Source organism: Liolophura sinensis, chromosome 11 (genome assembly GCF_032854445.1).
Source record: "Liolophura sinensis isolate JHLJ2023 chromosome 11, CUHK_Ljap_v2, whole genome shotgun sequence".
Classification (NCBI taxonomy): Eukaryota; Metazoa; Mollusca; class Polyplacophora; order Chitonida; family Chitonidae; genus Liolophura; species Liolophura sinensis.
In genome coordinates this window covers 32,468,126-32,488,452 of record NC_088305.1, presented here as the reverse complement: position 1 = coordinate 32,488,452, position 20,327 = coordinate 32,468,126, and the positions used below count along the sequence as shown (strand labels likewise).

At 41.1% G+C, this 20,327-nt stretch overlaps 1 protein-coding gene across 1 annotated transcript in view; it reads left to right on the top strand.

Moving 5' to 3' along the window:
• Window positions 1-11,210, top strand: part of LOC135477435 (autophagy-related protein 9A-like) — a 45,762-nt gene extending 34,552 nt beyond the window's left edge. The window contains exons 17-22 of the mRNA XM_064757536.1: window positions 464-598; window positions 4,242-4,421; window positions 4,769-4,852; window positions 6,320-6,386; window positions 6,869-6,957; window positions 7,950-11,210. Coding sequence (XP_064613606.1) covers window positions 464-598; window positions 4,242-4,421; window positions 4,769-4,852; window positions 6,320-6,386; window positions 6,869-6,957; window positions 7,950-8,453 — 1,059 coding nt within the window. The 3' untranslated portion in view covers window positions 8,454-11,210. The remainder of the gene's footprint in view (window positions 1-463; window positions 599-4,241; window positions 4,422-4,768; window positions 4,853-6,319; window positions 6,387-6,868; window positions 6,958-7,949) is intronic.
• Window positions 11,211-20,327: the final 9,117 nt, after the last annotated feature.

Below are 20,327 nucleotides of genomic sequence, written 5' to 3'. Positions count from 1 at the left end.
GGTCATGGGTTTCCCCTGGGCTCCTCTCACCATAATACTGCCCGCCGTCGTATAAGTGAAATATTCTTAAATAAGCGTAAAATACCAATCAAATAAATAAATAAATAAATGTACATGAGATGCCCCCACAATATTTTACTTGTGTACGTAGATATATAAAAATATTCATTAATAGCTAGAAGTGGGTAACACTCATGCATGTCAGTTATGTCTCAATGAGACTGGAGATCCTTGTTTATGTAGGCCCTCATTTGACTATCATTGTGTGTAACATAAATTATAATTTCCACAAAAGTTAGTACTTACACAAAATTGACGGCAAAACCACCTACTTTTTTTGTTGTGTTTGTTAACTGTTGACATATAAAACAGTCAGATTCAAATGCCTATTTCAGAATTGTACATGTATACATAGCCAATAATGTTCATGTCAATTTTACTTTTGTCCGTTTGTTGTATTCAGCATACAGTGTATAACCCTGAACACCTGTTGACTGGCATTCTGGCTCAGATACATTACATGCCTGAACACTGGAAGGGCAATGCTCACACCCTCAAAGTCAGGAATGAGTTTGGACAGCTGTTTGAATACAAGTTCGTAAGTATCTCCCTCAGATATCTGTAGCCCTGTTGAATTTTTGGAGGACATACTGTATTTTCTGCTTCATATTTTTTCTCTAAAAAAAGTATGCATCACTTTTGACTCAGCACCAGTGATGAACGTTCATTTTAAGTTTGTCTTTACCTGTTATGTGTTTGGCTTTGCCTGCTTCATGTTTGGCTGTATACCTCCTCTTTGACTGACCTGTAGCAGAAAGTCCTCCTCTTTGACTGGCCTGTACTAGAAAAACCTGTTTGACTGATGTGTACCACAAAAACCTCCTACGGGTCAGTAACAGACTGACCCGTACCAGAAAGACCTCGTCTTTGACTCACTTGTTCAAGAACCTCCTCTTTGACTGGCCTGTTCAAGAAAAGCCTCCTCTTTGACTGACCTGTACAAGAAAATCCTCCTCTGACCGGCCTGTACAAGAAAAACCTCCTCTTTGAACGGCCTGTTCAAGAAAAGCCTCCTGTTTGACTGACCTGTACAAGAAAAACCTCCTGTTTGACTGGCCTGTACAAGAAAATCCTACTCTTTGACTGGCCTGTACAAGAAAATCCTGCTCTTTGACTGGCCTGTACAAGAAAAGCCTCCTCTTTGACTGACCTGTACAAGAAAAACCTCCTTTTTGACTGGCCTGTACAAGAAAAGCCTCCTCTTTGACTGACCTGTACAAGAAAAACCTCCTCTTTGACTGACCTGTACAAGAAAAACCTCCTCTTTGACTGACCCGTACAAGAAAAACCTCCTCTTTGACTGGCCTGTACAAGAAAAGCCTCCTGTCTGACTGACCTGTACAAGAAAAACCTCCTCTTTGACTGACCTGTACAAGAATTTCCTCCTCTTTGACTGACCTGTACAAGAAAAGCCTTCTCTTTGACTGACCTGTTCAAGAAAAGCCTCCTCTTTGACTGACCTGTACAAGAAAATCCTCCTCTGACCGGCCTGTACAAGAAAAACCTCCTCTTTGAACAGCCTGTTCAAGAAAAGCCTCCTGTTTGACTGACCTGTACAAGAAAAGCCTCCTCTTTGACTGGCCTGTACAAGAATTATCTCCTTTTTGACTGGCCTGTACAAGAAAAACCTCCTGTTTGACTGGCCTGTACAAGAAAATCCTACTCTTTGACTGGCCTGTACAAGAAAATCCTGCTCTTTGACTGGCCTGTACAAGAAAAGCCTCCTCTTTGACTGACCTGTACAAGAAAAACCTCCTTTTTGACTGGCCTGTACAAGAAAAGCCTCCTCTTTGACTGACCTGTACAAGAAAAAACCTCCTCTTTGACTGACCTGTACAAGAAAAACCTCCTCTTTGACTGACCCGTACAAGAAAAACCTCCTCTTTGACTGGCCTGTACAAGAAAAGCCTCCTCTTTGACTGACCTGTACAAGAAAATCCTCCTCTGACCGGCCTGTACAAGAAAAACCTCCTCTTTGAACAGCCTGTTCAAGAAAAGCCTCCTGTTTGACTGACCTGTACAAGAAAAGCCTCCTCTTTGACTGGCCTGTACAAGAATTATCTCCTTTTTGACTGGCCTGTACAAGAAAAACCTCCTGTTTGACTGGCCTGTACAAGAAAATCCTACTCTTTGACTGGCCTGTACAAGAAAATCCTGCTCTTTGACTGGCCTGTACAAGAAAAGCCTCCTCTTTGACTGACCTGTACAAGAAAAACCTCCTTTTTGACTGGCCTGTACAAGAAAAGCCTCCTCTTTGACTGACCTGTACAAGAAAAACCTCCTCTTTGACTGACCTGTACAAGAAAAACCTCCTCTTTGACTGACCCGTACATGAAAAACCTCCTCTTTGACTGGCCTGTACAAGAAAAGCCTCCTGTCTGACTGACCTGTACAAGAAAAACCTCCTCTTTGACTGACCTGTACAAGAAAATCCTCCTGTCTGACTGACCTGTACAAGAAAATCCTCCTCTTTGACTGGCCTGTACAAGAATAACCTCTTTTTTGACTGACCTGTACAAGAAAAACCTCATCTTTGACTGGCCTGTTCAAGAAAGACCTCCTCTTTGATTGACCTGTACAAGAAAAACCTCCTTTTTGATTGACCTGTACAAGAAAAACCTCCTGTTTGACTCACCTGTACAAGAAAAGCCTCCTCTTTGACTGACCTGTACAAGAAAAACCTCCTCTTTGACTGACCTGTACAAGAAAAACCTCCTCTTTGACTCGCCTGTACAAGAAAAACCTCCTGTTTGATTGACCTGTACAAGAAAACCCTCCTCTTTGACTGGCCTGTTCAAGAAAAGCCTCCTCTTTGACTGACCTGTACAAGAAAATCCTCCTCTTTGACTGGCCTGTTCAAGAAAAACCTCCTCTTTGACTGACATGTACAAGAAAAACCTCCTCTTTGACTGACCTGTTCAAGAAAAACCTCCTCTTTGACTGGCCTGTACAAGAAAAACCTCCTTTTTGATTGACCTGTACAAGAAAAACCTCCTGTTTGACTGACCTGTACAAGAAAAGCCTCCTCTTTGACTGACCTGTACAAGAAAAGCCTCCTCTTTGACTGACCTGTACAAGAAAATCCTCCTCTTTGACTGGCCTGTTCAAGAAAAACCTCCTCTTTGACTGACCTGTACAAGAAAATCCTCCTCTTTGATTGGCCTGTTCAAGAAAAACCTCCTCTTTGACTGACCTGTACAAGAAAATCCTCCTCTTTGAACGGCCTGTTCAAGAAAAACCTCCTGTTTGACTGACCTGTACAAGAAAAACCTCCTTTTTGATTGACCTGTACAAGAAAAACCTCCTGTTTGACTGACTTGTGCAAGAAAATCATCCTCTTTGACTGATCTGTACAAGAAAAACCTCCTCTTTGACTCACCTGTACAAGAAAAACCTCCTGTTTGACTGACCTGTACAAGAAAATCCTCCACTTTGACTGATCTGTACAAGAAAAGCCTCCTCTTTGGCTGGCCTGTACAAGAAAAGCCTCCTCTTTGACTGACCTGTACAAGAAAAACCTCCTGTTTGACTGACCTGTACAAGAAAAACCTCTTTGACTGACCTGTACAAGAAAAGCCTTCTGTTTGACTGACCTGTACAAGAAAAGCCTCCTCTTTGACTGACCTGTACAAGAAAAACCTCCTCTTTGACTGACCTGTACAAGAAAAACCTCCTCCTTGACTGACCTGTACAAGAAAAACCTCCTCTTTGACTGGCCTGTACAAGAAAAGCCTCCTCTTTGACTGGCCTGTACAAGAAAAACCTCCTGTTTGACTGACCTGTACAAGAAAAGCCTCCTTTTTGACTCACCTGTACAAAAAAAACCCTCCTGTCTGATTGACCTGTACAAGGAAAACCTCATCTTTGACTGACCTGTACAAGAAAAGCCTCCTGCTTGACTGATCGGCGTAAGAAACACCTCCTCTTTGAAAGCCACAGGTGAACTAGGTTGATCTGGATTATAGCCTCATGCTTATTAGAGGTGCCATGAACAACATTTTGGTGGAGTGAGCTACTGATGTTCCAGCATCCCTGCTCCCACAACCCCGTATATACATGTGTATGTTTTGGTAGATGTTACACATATTCTGTGGGAACATTAGTTTCTGTCTATAATTGTCATTTGCCCTTCAGAATGTCTATATATTGTTGTTAACCACTGGCTACCTCATTGTTCACAGACTTACCTGTGTGAGGAATTGCTTAGTCCATTCATCACACCTTTCATCCTGTGTTTTGGCCTGAGGAACAAAGCCCTGGACATCGTGGATTTCTTCCGAAACTTCACAGTGGATGTTGTTGGGGTAGGGGATGTATGTTCATTTGCCCAAATGGACATACGTAAACATGGCAACCCTCAGGTAAGCCATCAGTAGAAGAATACATGTTTTATTGTTAATGACAGACTTGCATGTCAGTTCCCCAGAAACCATTGAACCGAGGTTTAAATGGATTTCAGGAGATACTCAATTGTCTAAGAACACAAGGAAGAATTAATTGCTATGGTCCACTGACGGTATTTCTTGAGGCAAAGTTACCATGAATGGGATATTGGCATACGAGGTAAATGAATGATGAGCAAGATTTGATTTGTTTCTAATATGCCAAATGTAAAGAATGGAGAGTGGATTGAAATTTTCAAGAAAACTTTGGTGGTTGATATTGTATATATTTGGTGGTGTGTGAAAGTGTGTTGTTGTTGTTGCAGTGGGTGGTCAATGAAGAGACACAGGCTGACTCGGACCATCAGGGAGAAGACGGGAAGATAGAGCTCTCCCTCATGCACTTCCATGTGAGTTCAAGCTGGCTATTCTTTATGACCTTGTCGCCCAGAGGTTGTTATCCATCTCTGATTGTCCTTGTGGTATATTTGAAACAAGTTTTTGGAAAATGTTCAGTATATTTGTTGCAAAATACTTAAGTTCAGCAGACTGATAGTACATCTGACTGTCGGAAGCATGTTGGGATCCATGCTGCCTCTGTTGGCTTTGATGACATTATAGTCTGTATAGTACATGTGTTTGTGAGGTTGGTAAAGGTGAGTTGCAATACAAAAAAATTTCTGCTAAATTGTTGTGAACACGCTTCTCCTGTTATTTGGGATTTTTCTTCATGAAAATAACTCCGATGTTGCCCAATGTACCATTCTATAGATAAAGTCCATCTCTTATCATTCTTTGGTTTTTAGAACGTTGTGACATTATTAATAGTTCTCTTCAGTCATGGTTAAAACATGTAACAGTTTTTGTGATGTTCTTGATAGTTAGACATGTCAGATGAATATACATGTATGAGGGCCATTTTGATGTCACAGTGTTTCAAATTTCAAGGGGAACAAGCAATGGAGCTTGAGCAAATTATAGACCGTTCAGATAAGTGTGCTGTATTGCTCTTTGTTTATTTATGTTATTTGTGTGGTGTTCTGTGCCCTGCTCAAGAACATTTCACCAGCATTATGATGGGAGGAAAGCTGGCAGACCTAGAGGAAGCCAGCATTGGTGGGAGGGGTTTATTTCTATCCAGACATGCCAGAGAACAGTTACAAATTGCATACATGTACATGTGCACCTGTGAATAGAAAAATGGTAATACTTTCATTCTCATATACATGTATTACACGCATACATTACATTAAATACTCTGCTGTAACTTTCAGTTTGACCTTGAAAGTAAAAGAAAGCTAAAATATGAAGTAAGGTTCAAAATAGACAACCGAAAACTATGCGTAAAAATGCTTTCATTTATTTGTTTAGATTTCTTAAAGAGTGTTGAAAGGCATTCAAATATTTGAATACTATGGTGGGCTTTGTGAATCACACTGACGGTATCTAGGAATTCTGAGGTCACACCACATTTTTTTCGCAATGTTCACCAAAAGGAAGGAATTTTGGGGAACATTATATCCGTAATCTTTTACTCATGGGTGGAAAGATCTCTTATAGAAAGGTGTCGTGATTAGAGTGGGATAAACTTCTGTGACATTAGATTTCCTAACCTCTGACAGTATGGTCAATAAAGCCCACCTTAGAATTCAAATGTTTGAGCGCCTGTAACACTTTTATAAAAAAAAATATAAAAAAATAAATGAAAGTGTATTTGTGCATAAGTGGTCTACTTAGTGATACCTATTTCGATTTTTAGGCGTCTTTTACTTTTAAAAATAAAGTTTGCTGGTACAGCCCCATGTATTTTATAGTTGTAGAACTGCATCATCATTTTCATCAACTGCTACTCTGTAATCAAAATTTTTGTTTTCCAGCTGACAAACCCAGAGTGGAGGCCTCCTGAGAACTGTAGCATGTTTCTCCATAACCTCAAGGAACAAGGTAAACGATGTATTCTACAGATATATGCATGTCTGATGTACATGTAAGGTTTTAGGATGATCCTGCATGTAGTCCTACCATAATTATCCGATAACCAAAATGTCTGAAATATATCTGACTGACATACATGTATACATGTAAGGCTGATATGAAATTATTACCAGCCCAAAACACTTTTGCTGTATTATCCCTGTAACTCTGTGAGTGTAGAATCAAGTATACATAGTAAGGCTGATCAAAGGTTACCAAAACCTTTTAAGTGAAAAAAAACTGGCCTCAATGGCTTCTTCATAACATTACATGTATATTGCCACATAAATTGTGTTGTATGTATTTTGTTTTCAAGACTTTCTTATCTATGGGAAACAGATTTTAAGTGAAGTTCATATGGGGTATGTAATCTTCCATGGTGAGTTCCACTGCTCTGTAGGAGTACAGCTGTGATGCAGTCTTCTTCATAACGTGTGCCTCTGTCATTTCAGCACACCGGGATGCATCCACAATGAGTGCCATGCCGGGAGACAACCCTCTCTTCAACTCCTTCTATAGTCTCGGTCAGCCAGGTTACAGGGTGAGTAGTCTAAAAGTCTCGTTCTGTTATACTTTGATTTTTCCCACCACATACAATGTCTAAATTTAGAGACGTGCGCTTCAGAACTTACTTACGTCGGGATGCATTGGGGAACATCAGCGTCGAAGCAGAGAGGGTTATCGCAGGTATTAACCCATCACACTAATCAACGCAGATGATAATATAGTCACGCATCTGAACAAACATCACAAGGTGGTGCATACAGAGAAATTTAGACAAAAGCTAGTAAGAAGTTGCCAGAGTGAATTGTTGGTAAAAAAGCAAAGGATATATAATTTGGTTCTGTCAGTTAGGCTGTACAATAACCCTTCCAGATATGCTTGTTTTAGCAAATATACATGTAATTGTAGCAGGAATATTTAGTTTCTTTTTTTTTGTTTGATTTGATTAGTCCATATAATGAGCAACTACTCATATCTTTACTTTTCCACAAATGTGAGGGAGACATAGAAATGTAATTGTTTGCTTCCAGCAGTAGTAATAACTGTCCTAAAAATTTGAAAAATTAGGGTATGCAGATTAAAACAAATCATTTGTTTCCTTGCAGTGAATGTTTCAAATATTGTCTCATGGTGATAAAAATTTCTGTGCAGATTCACTTCGTTGCAGATTGACGATTTATGCATTGCCTTTTGCATATTTAGCAGTTTGGATATAAATTATGTAAATGAGTTTGCTTTATTTTAGCTTGAACCCATCCTCATTGTAAATGTGTGAACCTCTCCAGCCGTACATGGGAAGGTCTGTCAGCAACCTGCGGATGGTCGTGGGTTTCCTTGGGCTCTGCCTGGTTTCCACCCACCATAATGCTGGCTGCTGTCGTATAAGTGAAATATTCTTGAGTACAGCATAAAACAGCAATCAAATAAATAAAATGAATCAATAAATGTGTGAAAAAGATAACTGCTTAATTACATATGTAACTGTATGGTCTTGATGTGAACAAAGGACTTGTTTGTCTTCCTCTGCAGTACTCCAGCATGTCTAGTGTGGCCTTACAGAGTTGTCTGTCTCCGTCATTTGGTGGCTCCCTGGCGCCCCCTGTCACACAAACTCGGCCACAGTTCAATGTTCGAGGAGCAGTTTCCCACACAGAGGGTCCGTTGGGATCAAGCAGTGGAATTCTGGGAAGCCTTCACACATCTGGCAGCCTGCAGGGCAGCCTGATTGGACCGTCGCCGTCTAACATACATATAGACGAAGGCACTATAGAAATGCTTTCTAATGACATGAGCTTCAGTGCTTTGTACATGCACGAAATGAGACACAGACGCTCCAGGGGAGTGGTTGAGCAGCTGGAAGATCTCCACGCTAGGGCACTGTGGCAGCAGAGACCCGAGAGTCTGCCTCATATCAGTACTGTACAGCCCCACATGCCGGGCATCAAGGAAACTCCCCAGGAGGAGGAGAGTGACGGCTGTGTGGAGGACCTTAGTGGCAGGCATGACCAGTCCAGCAAATCACAGCCCAGTTAACACAGACTGCACTCTGGGCTGGTAGTACCTGGTGGTAGTGTTGATAAAACTTCTTAGAGAATGCTACTGGTCATAAAACTTCTTGGAGGATGCCAATGGTCATAAAAGCTTGTGGAGAGGTTTTCCTCCGTTCCTGGAAATGTATATGTGTTCCAGCTGCTGAAGATGTCACATTCTGGTATAAAAGAAATTGTCGATGGGAATTCTACGGAAGTGTCCCCTATCTTGAAGAACAAGGCAAACGTCATAATTCAGCCATAAATATTAACTGAGACTAACATGACTAAGGGGGTAATATTCTGGGTGATTCTAAAGAGAGTTTGAATTGAGTTCCATTAGAGAAACTGTGAAATAGGGTCCTCGTCCATAGGAATATTTTTATTGTTTTAATCAGTGTAATTGAGTTTTTTGATTGAGTGTGGCTGGGTTGATAGTGCTGCTTTTGTTTTATACCATTACATGTATACCTGTGATATGCACTCAGGTGTGTTTTCACTTGTGGCAAAGTCTGTTTCAATGAAATGAGATAAAGCTGTGACAGTTTGATGTGTGCAGATTGGACGATGTACAATATTGCGTGTTGAAGATGAAGTCAAACTTGCAAATAAATGTTACAACTTTAGACTAGGCAAAAGGCTTTAAGTGAAAGACAGCAAAATGTAGAGCTACTTGTAGTATATGTAAGTGTATAAACTTCCAGCGGAAAACGGTACGTCTCAACTGGATTTTAGTCAATTTTTTTTTTTTTGATTATTATTTTCACGAAAATCATACTTGTAGTCATGTGGTCTTTATGAACCCTATTCGATGACAAGTTATTTTTAAAGCTTCATATCCACTCCAAATGTTAACATAGCCCTTTCATGTGCACTCAAAATGTTAACGTGGCCCTTTCATGTGCACCCCAAATGTTAACATAGCCCTTTCCTGTGCACTCCAAATGTTAACATAGCCCTTTCATGTTCACTCGAAACGTTAACATAGCCCTTTCATGCGCACTTAGGTACATATTTACACAGGTAAATTTTGTACAAATAGAAGAGTGTTACAGAACTGGCATTCAGTATTTAAATATGGTATTTCAAGCCCATGTTAAAATTGAAGCATTGGACTGCATAATTTTAAGGTAAACCGCATATGATTTCATGGAATATTTCACCAAGTCACCCTGCTGTACTAATTTGATGACAAAATCACCTGATAATTATATGATTAACTGTGGATTAGGGTAGTATATAGATGGGTTTATGGACATGCATATGCAAAATGTATGTACCATGGGATTATTGAGAAATAGAAACATTTGCACAAGAATATTTTAATTATTAAACCGAGATCAGCTTGAATTTATCTAGCCAGCATGAACATACATACATGTATCTCATCTCTGTAGGCCTAATGTGTGTAGCCATGGATATTATTTGTTACCATGGAAACATTGGGCAAACCCAAGTGCAGAATGAGACTTAAGTGGAAAAGCTGTCTGATAGATCAATCATGTCTTTAAAGGGCACTCTGAAACACCAAGACCATTACAGACTGAAGCTGAATTTGAACTGCAAATATTTTGTGAAGAGAAGAAAGCTGCACTGGGTTTAATCTCAGTGCTGTAAAATTTTTATAGAGCTACTTCAACACTTGAGCTACGGTTAAATGACCTCTGCATTCAGCTCAGCGCAGCATATGCAGTAATTTTACCACGTCATCGGATCTGCTTTTCTGGACATGTTGTATTGTGTTAGAAATCTGTATGCTCGACTTCCAGCTCCGTGTCATGTACTTTCATGATTTCCCCATCAAAAGACAATTATATTGTATAGTACTCTCTGCATGCTACATGTGTACACTGTACATAACAGTATTCGTGGTCACCAGGGCTATAACACCAAGGTATGTATATACAGAGCACCTTATATAGAATATGGGAAGTTGCCAGGGGTGCAAACATTAGATTTCTGACAGTGATGTGCTTAGTGAAATCTTTTTAGTGATGTTACATACTGGGTACTGTGGTCATAGTTATCTCTCTGGCATTTTTCAAGTGATACATTTGATTGATTTTTCACCGTACACAGGTCCATTTAAACGTTTTGTTCTTTTTGTTTTGTGAAGTTTCGCTATCTTCTTACCAGATAAACTTAGATGTTGACTTTAAAAATGTCATTTTAAAGCCTTTATGTGCTTTTGAAAGTGCATTTTTGCATACCCGTACTTGTAACACACTTAAGGTGAAATACAGTATGAAGTCAACGTCATTTTCTGAGATGTACATCTCCATGTATATACAATACTCCTATACGTATAGATGACCATATCATAGATAATTAGGCTACTCAGTGCGGGGGTGAATGCAGGAATTTCTCTGGAGCCCTTATCTGGGTTTTTAGATGAATTAACCGAAGGAAAAGTTGTGAACATTTCATTTGCAACTGATCCTTTGACAGTTAAGGCAAAACGATCCAAATGTTGTGTTTAAATGCAGAACGAGAGGCCCCCGGTGGCTCAGTTGGTTAATGCGCCAACGCAGCGTAATGACCCGGGAGTCTCTCACCAATACGGCCGCTGTGAGTTCAAGCCCAGCTGATGCTGGCTTCCTCTCCGGTCGTACGTGGGAGGGTCTTCCAGCAACCTGCTGATGGTCGTGGGTTTCGCCAGGGCTGTGGCCGGTTTCCTCCCAATATAATGCCGGCCGCCGTCGCATAAGTGAAATATTGTTGAGCACGACGTAAAACACTAGTCAAATAAATAAATAAATGCAGGACGTCATTTGTTGTATAAATTTTGGATCATTTGATGTTTTAGAGTCCTTATGTGGCTTATGTGCCTGAAGAAGTAAACTTCACTTCGTCTTGTCCTTAGGCATACGTATCTGGAGCCGTTTTGAGTTGCTGTCCCGGATGCCGTTGTTCGAACAGGTACAATTAACGGGGAACATGTATCCCGCCTGGATAAAGTCAGTCCAAGCGGTGTAGGCCTACTCTTCTGTGATTTGGTGTAATACATCACCGCTTCTGTATACTTGTGCCCGTAAAGCGGAGTTATTAGTTCATAATCAACACAGGGTAGAAACAGTACAGAATATGTTCTTTCACCGCTTGGAGCTGAATTGTCCTCCCGGAAAAAGACCCCTAGTCCAATGCGGCCTTAGATTGATTACGTTTTGGGCGTAATCAGTATCCCCTTATCCACTTCTCACTCATAATTTGTCGATATTCCAAGCCGAAATTATATCTAAAGTTATAATTAAAATGTTGATGAAATTATATGTTAAAGCAACATTATAACGTTATGCAAGTTAAATTTCTGTGGTTATGTTTAGTTTCACTGAAACGAAATATTCTGATTGTTTTGCTTGAGTAATTTGGGCACATCCGTTTTGGACACATCCTTTAACATCACTCTTTAAGGGATAATCTGAAGCCTTGTCCTACTTCATGTAGACCAATCTGTCTGTCTGTTTCTTTAGATCAATTTGTGTTGATCTCTTGACGTTTGTATGCTGCCAGAACGCCACTGGGTGAAACATTCAAAAACAGGGACTATTAATGAAATGAAGCTTTTCTGTCATGCTCACTAATACTCTGAGTGTTATTGCATAATAAAATAAACAGTCATTTGTGTAAACCTTTGTGAATTTAGATATACATTCATCTGTAAAATATAGTTGTACGACGAGTATGTTCTTTGGTTGTTTATTGGAGATGGTTCGTCTTACAGTCCTGATTTAGAATGTTTAGTTTTATAAGTTTGGCTTTGTCGTCTAACCGGTAACAAGGGAATTAACTCACTAAAAGTTTGTTTGCGCTTGTCACTGAGAATTGTTTCCCTCTTATCCAGGCTCATGAAATGTTGCAGAACATGTGATAGCACTCGGCATGCAGTTGTCACTTTTGGATAAAAACGATGACTGAGGTAAACAGTTATGAATTAAACTGATGGATGGCATTTTCCCTCAAGGATACATCCACGAAGCTGTTTTAGGGAGGTTTTTGAAACTTTTTCAAAGTGAGCAATGTGAGGGTGTAAGATTTTGAAACAGCTACAGTAAAGAAACAAGCAGGCGTTTTATTATTGATGAAGAAAAAACTTGAGACCATCGAAAAGTTTAATAAGCCGAAGTTCTCGACGACCCACGAAGATAATGAACTGTAACAGAAGGTTAGATTGGCACTGAAGTTACTCCCGTCAAAGACGGTCAAAACATCCCCTAGCCGTGAGTGTAGCCCTCGTGTTTACTCAGCGGTATTAAGAGACCAGTATCAGGCTGAGATAAACATCTAACATCGATCCCGGGCCGAATTACCCCCAACCGCTCACTTTTACTCCGTTTGAAGATAACCACTGTGTTTTCTTTGCGCTGTGCCCTATTTTGTTCGGCTCTCGTGTGCCCTTTTCGATTTAATGATATCCAAAGTAAACGATTGTTTTAAAGTTAGCAGGAAAAACATTCAACTTAATTGATATTTTGATAGATGACATGTCTCTTTTGACCAGCTTGAACCGAGGTGCGGTTAAAACACAAGGCGTAAATGTATGTCAGGCTAAATGTTCCAGAATGAAATATGGCGCCCAAACGAGATGAATTTCCGTGACCCTTCCAAATAATGATCAAACAATCCCTTCTTTATGGCTGTACTTTGCCGGTTTTAAACATTGGCGCCATTAGGATATCAAGCTTACGAAGGGAAGAAGACATCTGTCCTGAAGCGGAACCACTTCATACTCAAATCATAGCTAAACGTGGTGCACTACGAACACGCAGTCCAGTTTTTCTTCCTGCTCGTAAGCCTGGATAGAAAATGTTTCACGTTCATTGTGTAGCGTAAGTATGTTTAGAGTTATTTTAGGAGATGAATATAGAAACATAACTAAACGATCACAGCCATTTTGTTCCGGTGTGGTTGGTAACTTTATAAGTCAACTTTTAATATGAATTGTTGCGGGGTCATGGGATACACCGTTAGGAAAAAGGGAGACACGATTTCACGTCACGGTTTCCTTGGCCTGAGAGGGTTAGCGCGCCAGGGCGGCTTAGGAGCGTCCCTCCTCCCCCCCCCCCTCCTTTCAATGCGGTCGCTGTGAGTTCAAATCCAGCTCATACTCGCGCCCTCTCCGGCCATACGTGGGAATGTCTTCCAGCAACCTGCCGGATGGTCGTAGCTTTCCTCCAGGCTCTGCTTGGTTCCCTCCCACCATAATGCTGACCACCGTCTTAAAAGTGAAATATTCTTGAGCGCGGCGTAAAAAAAAAAATAAAAATAAATCTTACCCAACACTCTAATGGATTAAAGCCAAAACAGCGTCCGCGTCCATGGCGCCAGCGGAAACAGGATTCTCCATGTGCGCGATTTTGCTTTCTTTGAACTGCTATATCTCGATTATGCAGCAACATAAATATAAAGAGTTATGATTTTTAAAGTTTATGTGGGATAATGACGTTCTAGTGATGCGACAAAATATATATATATTACAAGAAGACACTGTCTTTGTTGTGGTCTATAACAAAATTGAAAGGAACGTCAGATCACAATAAAATATACAAAACAAAGAAGTTATTCTACAATAAATTAGTAGTTGCATGTATCGGCTGGAAAAATCGGAATTCACGGCGACTTTGTATCCGCAGGAATTTGCTCCTAATTACCACTCCTAATTTGTCATCTCAGAGAACACCGCAATAGGTCAGCGCTTGTTGTCCATTGAATACTTCCTGATACCTCCCGATAATGAACCATTTTGGGTTTTCCTCCACCTTGGACTGCATTGATGTATGCCAGCATACCGCGTGACCCATACTTGTGTTGGTGGATTGTCGTAATTAAAGTTTCAAATAACAAAAAAAAAATATGTTAGATGAATGGGCCTTTCATGCTTTGGCCTGTTTTACACGATTGTCGTAACGTCAAGTGTATCTATCATGGTGACGTACGTGTATTTCTTTACTATATGTTGTCATGTACTTTACATCAACCACGATTTCGGAAGGCTTTGTAAAACGGACATGTTGAGGCTAAGTAGCTTTAGAATGGAAGACTTTGAAAACAAAGCTTATGAAACATCTTGCATGTCTTACCTGTCTTGGTGGATTTGCGTGCACATTTTCTTCGAAAACAATTATGAAGGGACTAGAGATTATTTATTGTCCTGGGATTGGGGGTTCTGGTTTCTTACCGCTGCTTTCATGCCATTACCAGTATCCGAGGTTCGCAGGGAACTGTCCTGTTTAATATAATGTATTATGGTTCATGCATGTTTAATGTTCTTGTTTTATTAAAGTACCACCTAAATAGAAAAGAAGATCAAGCTTCGTTCTCAGCTTGTGTATGTTGTTTGCCAGGAGAAAGGCTTAACTAAAGCCCAGACAAAGCACCTGATGAACCTGGAAACGGAGCTATGTTAAACCATTACTATTATATCTGCCCAGGTAAGGTCAGGCTAACTCTGACCCATCAACATCCTTTGTCGTATTTAAGAGTGGAATATCCATCCCCCGTTTACGGTTAATTTCATGACGTGACCTACAAGGTTAATATGAAAGATGTTCGGCTATGTAGAGGTTTTACAAAAACCAATCACCACAGGATGAGTTGTTCTATACATGGTGTTAATGACGTGAGCTTTTCGAGAGCATCTTCTCCCATCGTCAGATATTATACAGACACTACGAGTTGTACCAATCTATACATGGAGTTGTTGACATGAGCTTTCGAGAGCAAACTGCTCCCATCATCAGATGTTATACAGAAATCATTTTTAACTGCTTACAAGGTAACAAATAAACCCACCCCAGCACCATGCCTTAGGCAGAATTAGGTAAAAAGAATGCTGTGATATTAGTTACAATTTATAAGACGTCAGTCATCTAGAATGACTCAAACGACGTGTCGTCAAATTTTATATACAATTACATTAAAACAATGCATAGGGACCAGACCTCTGGCTTTCGTAGTTAACCAGCAGACATAGGTACAAAGATTGATGCCAAAAAGCCGGTCATTGTTTCCTTCCAGAAATTGCCAGTTGAGACAGGATTTATGATGGTCAGCCGTATTACCCTTGCTGCAGCTTGGATTTATTTGAAAGTATGTATAGGGTATGTACGTGGTCTCCAGTTTAACTGATGGCACTTGATCCTTTTTTTCATCGTCTCTGTAGTTACACGCCTCGTGTCAGTAGTTACACACCGCTTGTCGGTAGTTACAGGCCTCACGTCGGTAGTTACACGCCTCGTGTCAGTAGTTACACACATGTGCGTACATGTGCATCCGCTAAAACCGATTAATGCATGACTCACGACAGGTCGTGTATGCCTTTGACGCGTGCCAGGGCGGTAAGACGCAACTCAGCGGAAGTGACATGAAACTCACGCCTCTGACGCGTGCCAGGGCCATATGACGCAACACAGCGGAAGTGACATGAAACTCGCGCCTCTGACGCGTGCCAGGCGGTATGACGCAATTCAGCAGAGGTGACATGCAACTCATGCCTCTGACGCGTGCCAGGGCGATATGACGCAACACAGCGGAAGTGACATGAAACTCGCGCCTCTGACGCGTGCCAGGCGGTATGACGCAACTCAGCGGAAGTGACATGGAACTCACGCCTCTAACGATAAACGGTGTGTTTCATCTGTACAATAGTTTAGCGAAGACTTAATAAATTTTACTTCTTGTTGCCTCCGTTGGTGCTCAGCACTGGGAGGTTAGAGCAGGGAAACAGGGCTCTTATTTCCGTTGTCAGTATAATACGCCTGAGTGTCATGTCTGGTGTCTTCCGCATGATACTTCAGTGGAGGCAGTACTTGGGAGGCAAGGACTCTCACTGCCGCAAGAAAACAGTTTATGTACAAACGTCTAATGAATTATCGTCGTCATATGATGTAAAGTCCCCGGGCATTCACTGTGCTTCAGTTCAGTTTGATCCATCAGTAAATCGAGAGACCAAACGCGACATTGGCTTTGTTAGATAAAAACTGTTAATAACGGTTTTGACAACAGATAAGAATGAACATGACAGAGCAACCAGGGGGTACGTGTAAATGTCATGCTTATCAAAACACTGATAATTTATACTCTTATATAGGGAAGGTCCGTAGTTGAAAACTAACTTAGAGATCAGTATTGTCTGGAATTGGTTAATATGTCAAATACGTAATCGCCAAACAAAAAACTGGTGCAGATTTTGGACGTATAAAAAACACTTTCACAGATTTCTTTTTGGAGACAGATAATGTTAAAGTATCCATATACTGATTTTGGCAACTAGCACCCTTTAATGGGTCATAAAGGAAAAACCGTAAATGTTGAAATCTTATATTGTAATCATACACTTGGCGTATTTAACATGAATACCGTATAATCGTGAAATTACCGAAACTGTGTGACTGTCACGTGGGCATTAGGGTAGGCTATGGAAGCCAGCATGTGTAAAGCGCATACTTTAAGACCTGCTCAGAAAATGCTGCGTAAACTCATCGCAGTTAAATTCATCATTCAAAAAGTCCATCCTGATTAATCCTGTTTCCCCAGTTAAAGGAATCTACCTGTCTAAAATTACGACAAAAAGTTTTTGGATGACGATGACCGTGTTGAAATCTATACTAAACACTGTTTTTCTTCTTCTTATTGCAGTGTTTCACAAGAAATTGATGTGATTTTTGTCAATATAGAACCGAGGAATGGCCAAGAGCAAAACCCTACTCCAGTGTACTTTCCAGTCTCCGAAACAAGTGTTGTTGATTTCAAACCTATTCACCATATTGACCCGTCTGTAAGGTGTGGCCCTATTTGTAGTATTCAGTGATCTATTAGGACTTCCCAGGTACTGCTTCCCGTTAGATGTGCAAAAGGCGACCCGTACTGCACAAGTTCTGTCAAACGGAAACCATGCCCCATTTGCAACAAAACCAACGAGTGCGCGCCATCGGCATGCTGGACGCTGTCATGACCATTAGAGCTGTTACCACAGACCTTCACGTTAATGTGTCGACGATTAGTCATCGCAGAAGACGTCTGGAAGAATTTGGTACGACAGCTAATGGCCCGCATGCCCGCGGACCGCGTGTAACGACCCCCGACGAAAACCACCATATTCGCCCCCTCCACCTCCGTGACCGTTCCAGGTCAGCTACTGCCATAGGTAATGGTAAACGGTCGGGCTCCATAATAACCGGATTTCCGCTCAAGCGGTTCGGAATGGCCTCAGAGAAGCGTACCTTGTCCCTGCGCGACATCAGGGTCGGCGCGACTGGGCTAAGTTTCATGTTCGTTGGCCTTTGGCACGATGGCGGCGTGTTAACTCAGCGAGTTTGGCGGTGGGTCGGTAAGCGCTATTCCGGCGCCGCCGTCGTGAGTTGGGTGCAATGTAGTGGTGTCGGGGTACTTCTGCGCGGGGATAAATCATGACCACCGCACTCAACTTCAGTTCATCGACGGTGACTTGAATGCGGTCAGATATTGTGATGAAATCATGCGCCTAACACTCGTCCCACTGGCATGGAGTAACATTTCAGTACGACAGTGCTCGTCCCTATGTTGCCTCTGTATATAGAGCATTTCCTTAGTCCGAAAACCTTGAAGTTCTCGACTGGCCTGTGTATTCAACTGTTGTGTCACCAAATGAACATCTGTGGGATGTCCACGACCGGCGTGTTCGTCGGTGACTTCCACTTCAGCTTAATATCGCGGAGTTGCGTGTGGTAACACTGGAGTGGGAAATTGAGCATCTCATCAGGTCTATGTGCCGGGTCTATGTGTAGCAGTGCAGCAGACAAACGGACGACATACTCAGTACTGAAGTGTGGAAATTCCCAAACTAACCTCACTCCCGTCTCCTGACCTGCCTCAGCGATAGCATCGGTTTTCGTTTTCCATCAGTTAGGGATATGTATTTCTAAGAGTTCATTTTATGCCCCCACCCCCCTGAAAAGCGGTATTGAAAGGAATTTGATAACGCAATTTTAGGTATAGGTATTTTACCGTAGTGGAAATCAGTGGTCAGATATTTGCGTTGAGAAAACAGATTGGAGACATTTCAAATACGTAACAAACCACTTTGAGTAAAGCCGTGTTGTCGTAATGCGTAGAATGCATTTAACACGTTAATACTACCTGTGGGTACAAACAGAACAGTTATTGACCATGCACACTCAAACCACAAAGAAACGAAGCGAAAATATGTTTAACTTCGGATTTACTGTTTTAGATGTTTTTACGTATTGTAGATAATGTATAATTTGCTTATTTGGTACTGTAGTTTGTGGAAAATGATTCCCTCACTAAATCAAATTTATGATCGACGGTCCCTTGGGGGTAATCTTGTCGTGTGATAAATATATACCTGTCCCCCGAGACGCCGTGAGGTCAACAACACATCGACCTCCTCAGTCTGTGATGGCTCATCTAAACGGACACAAGCAAAAATTGGGCTGGACCTTCAGGAATGGGTTCTAATGCGACTCACTAGAGTTGAAAAGCTGTAAGTGGTGGGAATGGAACGTCATGGGGGACCTCACGGGTCCAAACAGGAAGACATAGGGCGACGCGGACTAACCAAGATGACCGTTTCATGTACGTGTATTTCACTTACATGTATATGACCTGGGTTAGTAGCGAGCATGTATGGAAGGCTTAGAAACTGTCAACTCTATAGAAAGATGTTAGTTTAAAACGATCTATGCGTCAAAGACACAACGTTCAATAAAGATGCACAAAAGCAGCTTTGGGCGCAAGCGAGGTGCTCAGTAAACAGTTCAGATTTTACAATCTTCGGTGACAACATTCGGAAAGGCGTCTAGAACAGAAACAATTGCTTCTGCTACACAAAAAGCGTTCCGTTCCTTAGTTTATTTAACCCATACTGAAAAGAAGATACCCGGCATAAGACGACGATCTCCTCCGCTAAACCATCTTGTTTGTAAGAAGCTTTGTGCTGATTCAACAAACCTCTGAAAGAAAGAATCAATTTAATACACGAACACGAAAGCGCACTAAACCTGTTTATCTATTTAAATGTTTAACCACGCTATTTGCTGCTTGAATTATCCTTGCTTACACACAGATATGCGTTCTGCGGATTATTTTCTCTCTATAAAAAATCATTTAGAAATTCCAGTGGTAAAGTTTCGTTATTAATGATGGGTTTTTCGTTAGTTCTTGTACTTTGATTTATTTATTTGATCGGTGTTTACGCCGTACTCAAGAATATTTCACTTATACTAAGACGGCCAGCATCATCGTGTGTGAAAATTGGGGAAAATCCACAGGTTGCCGGCAAACCTTACCAGGTACGACCAGAGAGGAAGCCAACATGACTTGGACTTGAACTCACACCAATCGCAAAGGTGAGAGGCTTGCGGGTCATTGTTGCACGTTGGCGTGCTAACCCTCTCGGTTACGGATAGCCTACCTGTACTTTATGTAGTACTAATATGTTTAATTCAAACTGTTCTTTAAACACTTTAACTCAAATGATGAAAATTAACTGGGCCAAGAAAAAATGATTGCTAAAGGTGTGATTAGTTTTAGCGTTATCTGTAATTAGCATTTAACAAGTTTCATGTAATGATTTTTAAAAAACGCATTGAATCTGTACAGATAAGCTGAAAATTGGGCTGTTTCCAGATGAAGTTTTGGAGTCAAAGTGTTTGTTTTATGTCACCAGGGTTTACCTCTACAAGTTCAAACAACGTTTTAACGAGTGTCGGTTTGGATTTTATTTAACTGGTGACATCAGGCTGTAATGTACTTGATAAGTAATTTTTAGCACACAGATCACCCATGATGGCGATCCAGGTCTCGGAAGACATTGCACCTCACTGCCCAAGTACATATGCATCATACACACAAGACAAATGACAAAATCTCAGCAAAATCA